Genomic DNA, 15,460 nt, shown 5'->3' with positions numbered 1-15,460 from the left:
TTAAGAGGCCCTCCCCCGTCACTCTGGGGCTGCTTTCTCAGGTCTTCATTCACTTAGCCAACACTAGGATTCCTTTGATGCCCACACACCAACCTCATTTGGTAACATCCCAGTACAGCAAATAACTAGGGGTAATCTAGTGTTTGTTCGTTGCCTTAGTAGTCATAGGGAGTCCTCAGGAGACTACCTGGGTAGGGGATTGAGGAAGCCCTTGGAGAGTTGGTGAAGTTAGTTACCAGCCTTGAAGGATGAACAGGAACCAGGCAAAACTGAGATTTAAGAGTACAAATTGGGGCTAGGCAGTAGCGCAGTGGGTTAAGAGCACATAGCGTGAAGCGTAAGGATCCCTGTTCGAGCCTCCGGCCCCCACCTGCGGGGGGTGGCTTCATTAGTAGAAGAAGAGGTCTGCAGGTGTCTATCTTTCTCTCCCCCTCTCTGTCTTCCCTTCCTTTCTTGATTTCTCTGTGTCCTATCCAACAACAATGACACAGCAATGACAACAATAATAATAACGATGATGGGCAACAAAAGGGGAAAAATAGCCTCCAGGAACAGTGGATTCATAGTGCAGGCACCGAGCCCCAACAATAACCCAGGAGGCAAAAAAAAACAACCATGTACAAATTAAGTAAATTCATTCCTGTGATTGAATAAAAAAAAAAGAATGGTGGAGACTGGTCGGGTTTGAACCTTAGTCTCTCACATAGCAAAGCAAGCACCTATGTGAGCTATCTTGCCAGTCCCTACCCTTTTACTTATTGATTTTTTTTTTTTATTTAAGAAAGGATTAATTAACAAAACCATAGGGTAGGAGGGGTACAAATCCACACAATTCCCACCGCCCAATCTCCATATCCCACCCCCTCCCCAGTAGCTTTCCCATTCTCTATCCCTCTGGGAGCATGGACCCAGGGTCATTAAGGGTTGCAGAAGGTAGGTCTGGCTTCTGTAACTGCTTCCCCACTGAACATGGGCGTTGACTGGTCGGTCCATACTCCCAGTCTGCCTCTCTCTTTCCCTAGTAGGGTGGGTCTCTGGGGAAGCTGAGCTCCAGGACACATTGGTGGGGTCTTCAATCCAGGGAAGCCTGGCTAGCATCCTGTAGTGTTTGTATGGAGAAGTCTGCTGCTAATCTTATGGGTTTTCCTTTGTAGGTGACTCTTTGTTTTTCTCTTGCAGCCTTGAGGATCCTTTCTTTATCCTTATTCCTTTCCAATCTAAGTATGACATGTCTTGGTGTCTTTAGGTCTGGGTTAATTCTGTTTGGGACCCTCTGGGCTTCTTGAATCTTTATGTCTTTGGTGTTGTCTAGACTAGAGAAATTTTCAGCTATTATGGCCTGGAGAACGCTTTCTTCCTCCCCTTCTCTTTCTTCCTCTGGTAAGCCAATAATGCGTATATTGTTTCTTTTGAAGTCATCCCATAGGACTCTGTTGTTGTTTTCAGCATCTCTTAATCTCTTTTTGAGATCTCTTACTTCTTCTTTAGTTGTCTCTAATTCATCCTCAATCTTGCTAATTCTGTCTTCAGCCTCATTGATTCTATTCTCTCTGCCCTCTACTGCTTTCTGGAGTTCATCTATTTTGTTGTCCTGCTCTGATACTGTTTTAGCTTGTTCAGCTAGTTGCCTTCTTAGCTCAGCAATTTCAGCTTTCAGCTCATTAATAACCATGAGATTATTAGAATTTTCTTCCATATTCTCATTTGTTGTTCCTGCAGTTCTGATTACAATTTTTTCAAATTCTTTACTCACTCCTGTTATTATTTCCTTAGCTAATGTTTGGATGTTGAACTCGTTGTTTTGTGCTTCGCCCTCTGGAGGACTTTTAGCTGGACTCTTGTCCTGGTTCGAGTCTCCAATATTTTTTCTTGTTGTTTTAACCATTTTATATAAGTTAACAGTTTTTTCAATCCCTGAGTTGGAGTTCAGTGGTGTAAAAGCCTTTTTTTTTCCCCTGTAGGCTATGGTAGCCTGAGGGCTTTTAAACTATCAATAGGCTTCTTGGCTTAATCAATGACTCCTGACCAAGAGATAAAGCAGGGTGTGGCAGAGATAATCCAGTGGTTATGCAAAGAGACTTTCACAGCCCTTCAGCTATGCCACCGAGGTATAGGTCTTCTCCTGAGTTTCCCCGTTAGATCTCTGTGCCCTGGTGTCCCTCCCTGTTGCTGCTCCAGATTCTGAGGGTAGTAGCAATGGAGACTCAGAGTTGTACTTGGTGAGTCTCTGGGGAGTCCTTTCCTCCCTTCAGCTGTCCCCTTGTTGGTGGAGCAGACTGGAGGTGGTGTCTCCACTGACAAACTGTCGAACTGTTAGCAGTCACTTAATCTCTCCTTAGGCCCCTCTCTCCTCTCTGTTACCAGCCACGCGTGTTTGTACTCACGGGTGATTCACTGGGTTTCTGTGGTCATTCTAGTCCTGTCTTGTTTCGGTCCGGGTGGTCTCCTTTGGTATTCCTAGTTGATCCGGGAGAGGAGAGGAGAGGAGAGAAAGCGATCTGCTGCTCGTAGCTCCGCCTCTGGAAGTCAAATCCTGGCTAGCATCCTGATGGCATCTGGAACCTGGTGACTGAAAAGAGAGTTAATATACAAAGCCAAACAAATTGTTGAGCAATCATGGACCCAAAGCTTGGAATAGTGTAGAGGAAGTGTTAGGGAGGTACTCACTGCAAACTCTAGTATACTTCTGCTTTCTTACTTTGGTGCCATACTCCAAACTCAGTCAATTTCTGCTTTGCGTTTCTACTTCTTTTTTTTTTTTACATGCATAACATTCCCCAGATTCCCATTTAACAATACAACCCCCACTATTTCATTCATCATTTTTCATGGACCTGTATTCTCCCCACCCACCCACCCACCCCAGAGTCTTTTACTTTGGTGTAATACTCCAATTCCATTTCAGGTTTGACTTGTGTTTTCTTTTCTAATCTTGTTTTTCAACTTCGGCCTGAGAGTGATATCATCTCGTATTCATCCTTCTGTTTCCGACTTATTTCACTCAACATGAGTTTTTTAAGGTCCATCCAAGATCGGCTGAAAACGGTGAAGTAACCATTTTTTACAGCTGAGTAGTATTCCATTGTGTATATATACCACAACTTGCTCAGCCACTCATCTGTTGTTGGACACCTGGGTTGCTTCCAGGTTTTGGCTATTACAAATTGTGCTGCCAAGAACATATGTGTACACAGATCTTTTTGGATGGATGTGTTGGGTTCCTTAGGATATATCCCCAGGAGGGGAATTGCAGGGTCATAGGGTAGGTCCATTTCTAGCCTTCTGAGAGTTCTCCAGACTGTTCTCCACAGAGGCTGGACCAATTGACATTCCCACCAGCAGTGCAGGAGGGTTCCTTTGACCCCACACCCTCTCCAGCATTTGCTGCTGTTACCTTTTCTGATGTGTGACATTCTCACAGGAGTGAAGTGCTATCTCATTTTTATCTTGATTTGCAAACAGAAAAAAAAAAGAAAACTCTGCCTGGGTGTTGGAGCCCCAGAGATGACATAAATAAATAAATTTATTTAATTAAATGGTGGGTTTTATTGCTAGTCAATCAAACATTTTGATACATCCTTCCTTTCTCACCTGTGAGATATAATTGCTATGTAGGGGACTACATACATTTAAGTGAGTAATTGTTCAAAACTGAAAATTAATTGATCCTATATTAGCAATCCTTGTTAGTACTCTGAGTCAGACACCTGAGCTAGACACGTAGAACCCATCCTTATTTCTTGAGTGGTGCCTTCTGAATCTAGATGGTCAAGTTCATCTGAACCCTTCCTTCCATAGGAGCAAACAATTCTACTGATCATCAAGGTCATTTCCTCTATTTGGGAGGGAGGGGAAACTTCACTAGATACCTTTCATTAAAAAAAAAAAAATGAGCAGGAAAAGGGGGAAGGTTATGGTCCTAGAATATGATGGCAGAGGAGGACCTAGAGGAGGTTAAATTGTTATGTGGAAACAAGAAATGTGTGGTCCGGGAGGTGGCGCATTGATAAAAGCTTTGGAGTCCCGAGTTTGATCCCCGGCAGCAAATGTACCAGAGTGATGCCTAGTTCATTCTCTCCTCCTATCTTTCTCATGAATAAATAAATAAATTCTTAAAAAAAGAAGGTTCAATATTTAATCCACTGTACTATCTCCGGGGCTGCAGGTAAAACAATTTCAACTATTGGAAACTCACAATGGGCTTTTCATTGCACCATTTGTCTTACCTAAAGTTTAGCATTTTTTAAAATTTATATATATATATATTTGTTGTTGTTGTTGTTGTTGCCCTTGTTGTTTTTATTGTTGTTGTTATTGATGTTGTTGGATAGGACAGAGAGAAATGGAGAGAGGAGGGGAAGACAGAAAGGAGGAGAGGAAGACAGACACCTGCAGACCTGCTTCACCGCTTGTGAAGAGACAACCCCCCTGCAGGTGGGGAGCCGGGGGCTCGGAGGTTTAGCATTTCTTGAGAGCTTGTTTGGAGGTTCTAGCAGGGGAGCTTAGCTACTCATATGCCCTCGATCAAAGACTTCTATCTCTATTCAGGGAAGACCGTCCTCTTCGACCGAACACAAAACTTCTGGAGGGAAGCACATGGAGCAGTGAGGGGGGAAGGGGACACCTGCCTAGCCAGCCTGATCAGCCGAATCAACCCTGGCACAAAATCAACCAGATCGCACTCACATCCTAAAGCTTAGCATTTCTTTTTCTCAAAACCTATTGCTTTTTGGCTCAGGTTCACAGCTCATGCCTATTTTACCCGCCCACTCCATTCTAGCCAAGCCTCATGCTTCAGCCTCTTCTAGAGTCTTTTTTTTTTTTGTATTCTTTAAAATTTTTTTCATTATTTTTATTTATTTATTCGATAGAGACAGCCAGAAATCAAGAGGGAAAGGGGGTAGAGAGGAAGAGAGACATCTGCAGCACTGCTTCACCACTCATGAAGCTTTCCCCCTGCAGGTGGGGACTGGGGACTGGAACCTGGTCCTTGCACATTGTAACATGTGCACTCAACCAGGTGCGCCACCACCTTGCCCCAAGGCTGTTTTTTTTTCCCTTTTGTTGCCCTTGTTGTTTTATCATTGTTGTGACTATTATTGCTGTTCTTGATGTCATTGTTGTTGGATAGGACAGAGAAATGAAGAGAGGAGTGGAAAACAGATTGGGGGGGGAAAGATAGACATCTGCAGACCTACTTCAATGTTTGTGAGGCAACCCCCTGCAGGTGGGAAGCCGGGGGCTTGAACCGGGATCCTTATGCCAGTCCTTGCACTTTGCTCCATGAGCACTTAACCTGCTTTGCTACTGCCCGGCCCCTTTCTGGAGTCTTTCAACTCCTTGTCCCCAAGCGCAGAGCATGCTGCTTCATTTATGTTTTTTTTTTCTGTGATAAGAATCTCATGTTTTGTTGACTGATTCTCAACCATACTGAGCCTCAAATGCCCTTTTCTACAAGAAGCCTTCCCTGACGGCCTCACACCCCTAGTCTTATGCCCCAGCTGAATAAGAATCCTCCTTCAGGCTTTCCTCCTGCTGCGTATCTAGTATGAACTGCTCTGTACTGAAATGGTCTGTGTCTCTGCCAGTTCCCCACCAGTCTGGGGGCATCGTGGGTGCAGGTGGGAAGACACAGAAGCAGCATTTTGCTAGGTGTTGGTGGAACTGATGGGAGCTCCTTCTGTGTCCAGATCTCACTAGGGAAGGGACTCATTACAGCTGGAGCCCAGCTGGTAGAGTTGGATCTGAGTGACAACGCATTTGGGCCTGATGGCGTGCAAGGATTTGAGGCCCTGCTCAAGAGTCCTGCCTGCTTCACCCTGCATGAACTTAAGCTCAACAACTGTGGCATGGGCATTGGTGGTGGCAAGGTAGGTGCGGCCCCTCCTCCAAACCCTCATTGCCCTTCCCTTATAGTCCTCTGCTACATTTCCTCTCCTTGAAAAATGTGCCTTTGGCCACCTACCGTCTAGAATGGTTAGCCTGTTGTTTTTCTCTTCTAAGAAGGATGACCTTTGTGGCCAGTGGAGTCTATTAGGGTGGGGTTGCCAAGCAACCATACCCATGTTGCCTTGGCAACATGGAGGCAGTGTTGCATCCATGTGCTGACCTGCTGGCTCTGCAATTCACGGAGCCTGGGGCATCCCAAGACCTGCCATATCCTCAGAACAGCTGGCAGAGCCACGTGAGCCCTAGCATATGCCCAGGAGATTTGGTCACAGCTCATATTTGCTCCTGGATGGGGCCCTGCCTGGAGTACCTTTCTGTCCTGCCAGCAAGTCAGACTGTTCAGTGTTAGATGTCTCCTCTGCTCCCATAATCTGCACTGGAAGACTATCCCTGCTCATTCTCTTCTAGATCCATCCTGGCTCCCATAAACTTGGATTTTAGAAATGCTGAGTGTCTACTGTATTCCTTTGCAACCAGCAAAGATAAGAGAAAGGACTAGAACATAGGATGTAACTGATGGGGACAATGATTCCCAGCCACACTGAAAGCGTTTCAGATCACTGTATTTGGCTCAGAGCTCTTGAGATAAGACCCTGAACTGACATGATTGGTGTAGAGCTGATGTGGGATTTGAACCCACGTCTATAGGCTCTGGGAGCAGGTGCCATTTCCTACAGCCCTGTGGAGCTGGGGTAGCAGAGACACTCTTGCACCCACCTCAGCCAGCTCCTCCCCGCCCTTAAGTCTAACTGGGTAATAAACTGTGTGTGCGCTAACATACAGGTAGGTTTGCATCAGCACAGGGAGTCGGGCAGTAGCGCAGTGGGTTAAGCGCACATGGACTGGTATAAGGATCCCGGTTGGAGCCCCCGGCTCCCCACCTGCAGGGGAGACACTTCCCAAGCAGTGAAGCAGGTCTGCAGGTATCTGTCTTTCTCTCCCCCTCTCTGCCTTCCCCTCTTCTCTCCATTTCTCCCTGTCCTATCCAACAACGACGACATCAATAACTACAACAATAAAACAATAAGGGCAGAGAGTCTGGCGATAGTGCAGCGGGTTAAGCACAGGTAGCTAACAACGACGACATCAATAATAACAATGACTACAACAACAATAAAAACCAACAAGGGCAACAAAAGGGAAGATAAATAAATAAAATATTTTTTTAAAACAAAGGTAATAAAAGGAAATAAATACATTTTTTTTAAGTCTTAAAAAAAAAAAAAACAGGTCCGGCCCAACCTGCATAGGTGTGTACTGAGGAGCCAGAGACAGCTTGTCAAATGCCTGCTTTTCAGTCATCAGTGAATGGAGGACTCCATTCTGTTGTGGCTGTCCCCAGCACTGAGGGGACTCTGAGTTCCTCCCACTGGCCCACACTCTCTTGTTCTAAGCCCAACCTAGGAGTGCACAGGATGGTTGGGAAAGGAGAGCTTTGAACTCTAGGGCTGGGGTCCTCCCAGCAGACAGACTCCACTCTGGACTTTGACTTGAACTTGTCTCCCTTCACCTTCCACGCCACTTGCTGCACAGTGAAGCCTTTGGCTACTGGGCTTTTTCATATTCCTCTCCTGCAGGCACTAAGGTCTGGATATTTAGCCAATATCTGACCTGTGATTCTGCGCTGACAGCTTTCCAAACCCAGAGTTGGGTATGTCTCCAAGTTGGCCTCCTATAGCAGGCAAGGTCTCTGGTAGTGGTCCCAGAAGGGAAGCAGGGAGAGTGGGGAGCATGCATAGCAGGCATCTGGAGTCTGACCTGTGATGGATGTCTTTACACATCCCTGTGCAGTCAGGACCAAAGGGTCAGACTGACTATTGAGTGTGTGCTTGCATTACCTTAGCTGAACCTCTGCTTCCTCGGTGACATGAAGCCACTACCATCTGCCTCCCAGGCAATTTTTGAGGTTGAAACAAAGTAGGGGAGTTTCTTTGCTGAATGTGTTTAGGGCCTCATATATACTTGCTCTGTAATCTTGCTTATCACATTTTCTGTAACTGTTTTTCCCCCACGCCATGACACTACTCAGTCTGGCTTATGGTAGTGCCTGAGTTGAACCTGGGACCTCAGAGTTTCTGGCATGAAAGTTATTTTCATAACCATTATGCTGTCTCATCAATCCCCTATGACTCTCTTGTGTTTTGATCTTTGTGTCTCCAGTTCTCATCACTAACATTTTGGAGGTTTTTTTAAATTTTATTTTACTTGTTATTTATTTTGGATAGAGACAGACAGAAGTCGAAAGGGACAGAGAGACCTGTAACACTGCATCACCACTTATAAAGTCCTACAGGTTAGGACTAGAGGCTTGAACCAAAGTCCTCATGCACTATCATGTATGAGCTCAACCAGGTGTGCCACCACCTGGCCTGTTTTGGAGTGCTTACTTTGCTGACATCCCTGTGGGGGAAGCTGCCTCCAGGCATTACACCAGGACAAGGCAAATGGGGTTTTGGGTTTTCTACATAGCAGCTGAGACAGACACAATGCGATCTGGGCTGAGTATACATGAGCTAGTGCTGCAAGAGCAGGGCCACCTCAGCTGACTCGCTTGAGCTGTTGTGAGCTCAGAGGAGCCGCCAGGAGCTTTGCATTCTGGTTGAGTCTGTCAGTTGCTTAGCAGCCATAGGAGAGTTTCCATTCTTTGCTCAGCCTGAGCCTCTTCAATTGGAAAATGAAAATCTTTTTGTTTTTAATTTTATTTATTATTATTATTTACTCTTGTTTCTTTTTAGAATGGGAGTAGATCTTTTATTTATTTATTTTCCCTTTTGTTGCCCTTGTTATTGATGTCATCGTTGTTAGATAGGACAGAGAGAAATGGGGAAAGGAGGGGAAGACAGAGGGGGAGAGAAAGATAGATACCTACAGACCTGCTTCACCACCTGTGAAGTGACTCCCCTGCAAATGGGAATCCAGGGGCTTGAACTGGGATCCTTACACTTGTCCTTGAGCTTTGCACCATGTGCGCTTAACCTGCTGCACTACCACCTGACTCCCTATTATTTACTTTTGATAGGAGAGAAAGAAATGGAGAGGAAAGCGGGAGACAGAGACAAGACACCTGCAGCCCTGCCTCATCACTCATGAAGCTTCTCCCCTCCGACCCCCCATAGGTGGGGACTAGGGATTTGAACCTGAGTCCTTGTGCATGGTGACATGTGTGCTCTACCAAGTGTACCACTTCCCAGCCCCAAAATTGGAATCTTGGTGGTCTAGAATCTTGGCAGGATGTGTGATAGTAAAGGTAGCTGACTAGGGAGCTACTTCCCCAGTACTTGGCTTAGTCACTGTCTCTGTTAGTCTCACCTTTACCTCTGGACCTCAGTCTTCTCTGTCCCACAGGGTGGTGGGGCACACATATAAAGGCATGGATATAAAAACCCTTTGCAGGAGTTGGGCAGTAGCACAGCGGGTTAAGTGCATGTGGCATGAAGCACAAGGACCGGTGTAAGGATCCCAGTTTGAGCCCCCGGCTCCCCACCTGCAGGGGAGTCATTTCACAGGCAGTAAGCAGGTCTGCAGGTGTCTGTCTTTCCCTCCCCCTCTTTGCCTTCCCCTCCTCTCTCCATTTCTCTCTGTCCTATCCAACAATAACCACATCAATAACAACAACAATAAAAAACAAGGGCAATAAAAGGGAAAATAAAATATTTTAAAAATAAAATAAAAAATAAAAGCCCTTTGCAATTAATCTATATGGGGCTGGATCCACGTGGTTTGTGACATCATTGTGCTTTTGTGTGGTTGTTTCCCCTTGTCCACCCCCCGTGGGTGATGTGAGATGTTGAAGACCCCGCCTCTCATCTAGACTCCTTTTTTTTTTTTTAATCTTTATTTATTAGATAGAGATAGTCAGAAATCAAGAGGGTAGGGGGAGATAGAGAGAGAAAAGAGAGACACCTGTAGTCCTGCTTTACCACTTGCAAAGCTTTCCCCCTGCAGGTGGGGACCAGGGGCTCAAACCTGGGTCCTTGTACATTGTAACATGTGTACTCAACCAGGTGCGCCACCACCTGGTCCCTAGACTCCTTGTCTTTTACTCTACAGATCCTGGCAGCAGCTCTGACTGAGTGTTACCGGAAGTCCAGTGCCCAAGGCAAGCCACTGGCCCTGAAGGTTTTTGTAGCTGGCAGAAACCGTCTGGAAAATGATGGAGCTACTGCCTTGGCAGATGCTTTCGGGGTGAGTGGCTCCAGCTCATCCTGCCCCCCTACCAACTGAGGTGAGTTAGAGTTAGCAGGACTACGTTCCTGGGTATGCATCCAACCTGAGATCAGCTGAGAGATGCCAAGTGAACTGCCTGCCCTCTCACCATATGAGGAGGCAGGATTCCTGTCTTGTGCTACCTGCTACCAGCTATGAATTGGCAGTCGCTCATTAGAGCTCTGTTTGAGGTCACAAGACTATTCCTAACAGTGAGTGACATCTGCCAAGTTTGAGAATGGGAGTGGTGGTGCTGGAGCATGGCAGTTAGCCTAAGCATGCTGGGACCCTGTCTCTGGCCTCTAGTGAGCAGACACAAGATGGAGATATCAGACTAGTCCTGGAGGCCTGGGAAGTAGCTCAGTGACAGCACACTCTTCATAAATAGGAAGCACTGGGTTGGATTCCCCACACAATAACAAAATAAGACTTGCCCTTGAGGTTGGGAAGTAGGCAGGAATAGTAACCCAGAGGCTAGATAAAGACAGATGTCTTTGTGATTTTTTTTTTTTTACCAGAGAACGTGCTTATACTTTCTTTGTTTTGTTTTTTTTCTATTTATTTATTATTATTTTTTACCAGAGCACTACTCAGCTCTGGCTTATGGTGGTGTGGGGCATTGAACCTGGAACTTGACAAAGCCTCAGACATGAGAGTCTGTTTGCATAACCATTATGCTATCTACCCCCAAGACAGATGTCTTTACCTACCCCTACACACACACACACATACACAACACACACACACACCCCACACTGCTGCGCTCATGATGGTGAGCTCTCCAGAGGGTTGCACTTACCCCAAAAGACTGGCAACTTTGGAAACTGTCCCTTTCAGTGTAAGCATTTTCTTCAACAAGCAGTATTCTACCCACATTAATTGTACTCATGCCTGAGCATTGTCCCCCATAGTCCTGCCTTTCAAGCAGTCCCCCTGCTTCTGATAGGAAGCGGTTATCACAGAGAAGTGTCTTCCTACCCACCCGTATCCCCGTCTGCAGGGATACTTCTGCCACCCTCTCTGGAGTTGGAGGGGCCTAGTTAACCATCCTCTGAGATCATATGTTAAAGGTGACTGTACCTAACTAGAGGTACTGATCCTCCTGTGGGAGCCCATGTACTTTTAGAGCAGGGTTCGCTCGTGAGATTATAGAGAGGATCAAAGGCAGCTGTGCCCAAAAATTTGAGTTCTGTGTTCAAAGCTGACAAGCTCTGCTAGTACTGATGGCAGCCCCTGCCAGGTCTGGTATGAGGTGCTGCTCCCCTGCCTGCTAGCTGCACTGACACTTGGGGACCCATGCCTCCTCTCTCCTTCCTGCCCTGTGCAGATCATTGGGACTCTGGAGGAGGTTCATATGCCACAAAATGGCATCAACCACCCTGGCATCACTGCGCTTGCCCAGGCCTTCGCCATCAACCCTCTGCTGCGGGTCATCAATCTGAATGACAACACCTTCACCGAGAAGGGCGCTGTGGCCATGGCCAAGGTGAGATGGGTTCAACAGGGCCTGATTGACCTAGTACATGGCCTAGCTGTTGCCGCTGCAAGAAAGTGAATGGCAAGGAGCTGCTCCCTCCTCCCCCCACCCCCAGGACCCGCCCCTGTGGAGGTGTCCAGGAAAGGGCATGTGTCCTGAGCTATGTGTGCCTGCCCGGGCAGTTCTAGTTCTGAGTATCTCTACTGCCATTGTTGGACTGTTGGGACTGCATCTGTTCACAGTTTGCAGAGTCCCTCCAGCCTGACTTTTCCTCGTTAGTTCTTTCACCAGCTCTTTATTGAGCCCCTATCTCCAGTCCCAGCTTTTTACCAAGAGTTAAGTCAGTCTCATCCTTTAGGGAGTCCCTAGTTCAAGAAGAAGAAGAGTGGCTAATTGGGGGCCAGGCAGTGGTTGACACCTGGTTGAGTACACACACTACAGTGTGCAAGGACTCAGGTTCAAGCTCCTGGTCCCCACCTGCGGGGGAAAGTTTGCAAGTAGTGAAGCAGGTCTGCAGGTGTCTCTCTGTTGCTTTCCCTCTCTATCTCCCTCTCCCCTCTCAATTTCTGTCTCTATCCAATAAATAAAAAATAAACAAAATATTAAAAAAACAAGAGTGACAGTGCATGAACACTGTTACTGGCTGGGTGTGAGGGCCACTGTATGGACGGCAACCCAGACCCCATCAACCTCCTGAGTCTCTATGGCCCTACCAGAGGCTGGGCCTACTGCTATGGGGTGTTAGAGATGTATGCCTGTGCTGGGTGGCACATACGGAGTTCAGGTAAGATGTTGACCTGCTTTCCTGGAAAGAGGCCACATTTCAGCCTATCACAGGGCAGGTAGACTTTTCTTTGAACAAAGAGGGTACGAGGGATCTTTCAGGCAAAGAATCAGCTGCATATGGGAAAGCCTAGAGACATACTGGATCTTTACTCGATTAGTTCTGGTTTGAAATGACCAGGATTTGAACAGTGGAGGAGATGAAAAGAGAAGCACACCCTTACTGCCTTGCTAATATTCTCCTTTGAGACTCCTTGGGAGTTGACCTGAACCCTCACCTCAGTCCTCACTTCCCCTTTACAGACCCTGAAGGCCTTGCGGCAAGTGGAAGTGATCAACTTTGGGGACTGCCTGGTGCGCTCCAAGGGCGCTGTTGCCATTGCAGAAGCTGTCCGCCAGGGCCTGCCCAAGCTGAAGGTATCCTGTCACCCCTACATGGGCAGGGTGGGGTCGGGAGATACCACTGTGCAGGGAGGTGACAGGGGCTCTGATCTTCAGAGGCAGGGGGTTCTGGGGCCTGGTTTCTGGTTCTTCCTATTTAGGGTAAGACTTTTTTTTTTTTTTTTTTGCCTCCAGAGTTATTGCTGGGGCTCGGTGCCTGCACTACGAATCCACTGCTCTTGGAGGCCATTTTTTCCCTTTTGTTGCCCTTGATTATTGGTAGTGTTGTTGCTATTATTGTTGTCATTGTTGTTACTATTCTTGTTGTCGTTGTTGTTGATAGAGAGAAATCGAGAGGGCTCCCCTCTCAATAGAAACACATCGATAGAAAGATAGACACACCTGCAGACCTGCTTCACCACCTGTGAAGCAACTCCCCTGCAGGTGGGGAGCCGGGGGCTTGAACCGGGATCCTTCCGCCAGTCTTTGTGCTTTGCACCACCTGCACTTACCCCACTGCACTACTGCCCGGCCCCCTTAGGGTAAGATTCTTTACCTCCCTTTATTATTTTAGAAATACAGTCACACTTTATTTTTAAAATGAGGGGGGGGTGAAGAAAAAAAAAATGAGAGGGAAGCTGGTGATTCATGATCCTCACATGCCTGAGCCCTGGTTTGCTCCGGGCACTACAGATGTAGAAGCATTGCTCTGGCCTCTCTGTTCCTCTCTAATGAAAATTTTTTGAAGATTTTATTCATTTATTAACAAGAAAGATAGGAGGAGAGAGAGAAAGAGCCAGACATTACTATGACACATATGCTGCCATTGAATTTAGGATTGAATTTGAGACCTCATGCTTGAGAGTCCAATGCTTTATCCACTGTGCCACCTCCTGGACCACTCATGAAATGATTTTTTTGTTCTGTTTTGTTTTTCTTCCCTTCTCTCTTTCTTTTTCCCCCACAAAAGCATTTATTGAAACAAGTACAAATAGGAAGAAGATAGACACACACAGAGACACTTGTAGGCCCTTGAGGATGTGAAGTCCCTGGTTTCCCAGACTTCCTAATTTTATAATGGGTGGAGCTAGTTACTGTAAAGAGCTCAAATAGATGCTGAGGCACCGTGATTTCTTGGACCTATAGTCATTGTGCTGAGGGACACATATCCACATTCAGTGGCCTCAAACCCGATGAAAGGTGGAGATATTGGTGCAACTAGGAGACATCCTGCTATCTGGTCCGTGTCCCGTGCTATGTGATGAATGTGCTGGGAGAATAGTGTGGGGATTGCTCGGCCATTTCCACCAGCTCCAAGTTCCTGGTACACCAAGTCCCGGTGTCTTTACCATACCCTCTTCATGTGTGGCAGATGGGGTTCCTGTGCTTTAGGAGTGTCCGCACTAAACCTAAGTGTCTTCCAGTTGTTCGGAAGGAACCAAAGAAGTAGACTGGGGTTATGAGTTTCTGATTGGTAATCTTACTTTTGCAAATTCAGTTTTAACATAGTAACTGTTTATTGGAAAGCAGTTCCTGCAAATAGACTGCTAAGAGTTAAAATAACTGTGTTTTGGGAGTCGGGCTGTAGCGCAGCGGGTTAAGCGCAGGTGGCGCAAAGCACAAGGACCCGCATAAAGATCCTGGTTTGAACCCCGGCTCCCCACCTGCAGGGGAGTCGCTTCACAGGCGGTGAAGCAGGTCTGCAGGTGTCTATCTTTCTCTCCCCCTCTCTGTCTTCCCCTCCTCTCTCCGTTTCTCTCTGTCCTATCCAACAACAACGACAACAACAATAATAACTACAACAATAAAACAACAAGGGCAACAAAAGGGAATAAATAAATAAAATAAAATATTTTTTTAAAAAAAGATAACTGTGTTTTGTGGACCCAGTTGATCAATTTCAGATCACCCTGATGCTCTAGAGCAAATCTTTTTAAAAAAAAAAACAAACTTTTTTTTCACTTTTGTTTTTCTTTAAAAATCTTTTTTTTTCTTCTATTTTTGCTTTTGTTTTGTTTTTCCTTAAATGGGAGGAGGTATCCAGAGAAGTAGCTCAGCTGGTAGAATGCAGGATTTGCATCTCTGAGCCTCTGGTTTAGTTTCTGGTACTGCGTGTATAGAGTGGTGATCTGGCTTCTCTTTCTCACAATCTTAAAAAAAAAAAAAATGGGAGTGAGGGGTAATGTCATGTTAGTCATTAGTAATTGAGCCTGGGACTTTAAAGACAATGACCTCCTCCTGCCTCCCTGCTCCCTTCCCAGTGGGATGGCACTACTGAGTGGTACAGGAATTAAACCTGGGCCACGTACATGACAAGGCACTTGCTCTGCCCCATGAGATACATTTCTGGTGACCAGTTATTATTATTCTGTCCAGCTGGAGAATAACCTTGGGGAAGCTGAGGCTTCAAATTAAGAATCTGTTTTTGGGGGAGTCGGGCGGTGGCGCAGTGGGTTAAGCGCACGTGGCGCAAAGCGCAGGGACCAGCGTAAGGATCCCGGTTCAAGCCCCCGGCTCCCCACCTGCAGGGGAGTCGCTTCACAGGCGGTGAAGCAGGTCTGCAGGTGTCTATCTTTCTCTCCCCTCTCTCTCTGTCTTCCCCTCCTCTCTCCATTTCTCTCTGTCCTATCCAACAACAAAGCAATGGCAATAATAACCGCAATG

At 46.5% G+C, this 15,460-nt stretch overlaps 1 protein-coding gene across 3 annotated transcripts in view; it reads left to right on the top strand.

Moving 5' to 3' along the window:
* RANGAP1 (Ran GTPase activating protein 1) overlaps positions 1 to 15,460 on the top strand; it is a 43,323-nt gene that overhangs the window by 19,320 nt on the left and 8,543 nt on the right. For all 3 annotated transcript variants that reach the window (XM_060189035.1, XM_007523414.3, XM_060189034.1), the window contains exons 5-8: positions 5,691 to 5,870; positions 10,000 to 10,134; positions 11,483 to 11,641; positions 12,719 to 12,832. In XM_060189035.1, the coding sequence (XP_060045018.1) occupies positions 5,691 to 5,870; positions 10,000 to 10,134; positions 11,483 to 11,641; positions 12,719 to 12,832 (588 nt within the window). The remainder of the gene's footprint in view (positions 1 to 5,690; positions 5,871 to 9,999; positions 10,135 to 11,482; positions 11,642 to 12,718; positions 12,833 to 15,460) is intronic.

Source organism: Erinaceus europaeus, chromosome 4, assembly GCF_950295315.1.
Source record: "Erinaceus europaeus chromosome 4, mEriEur2.1, whole genome shotgun sequence".
Lineage (NCBI taxonomy): Eukaryota > Metazoa > Chordata > Mammalia > Eulipotyphla > Erinaceidae > Erinaceus > Erinaceus europaeus.
Note: the sequence above shows the minus strand (reverse complement) of the source record. Positions and strands in the feature narration are given on the sequence as shown.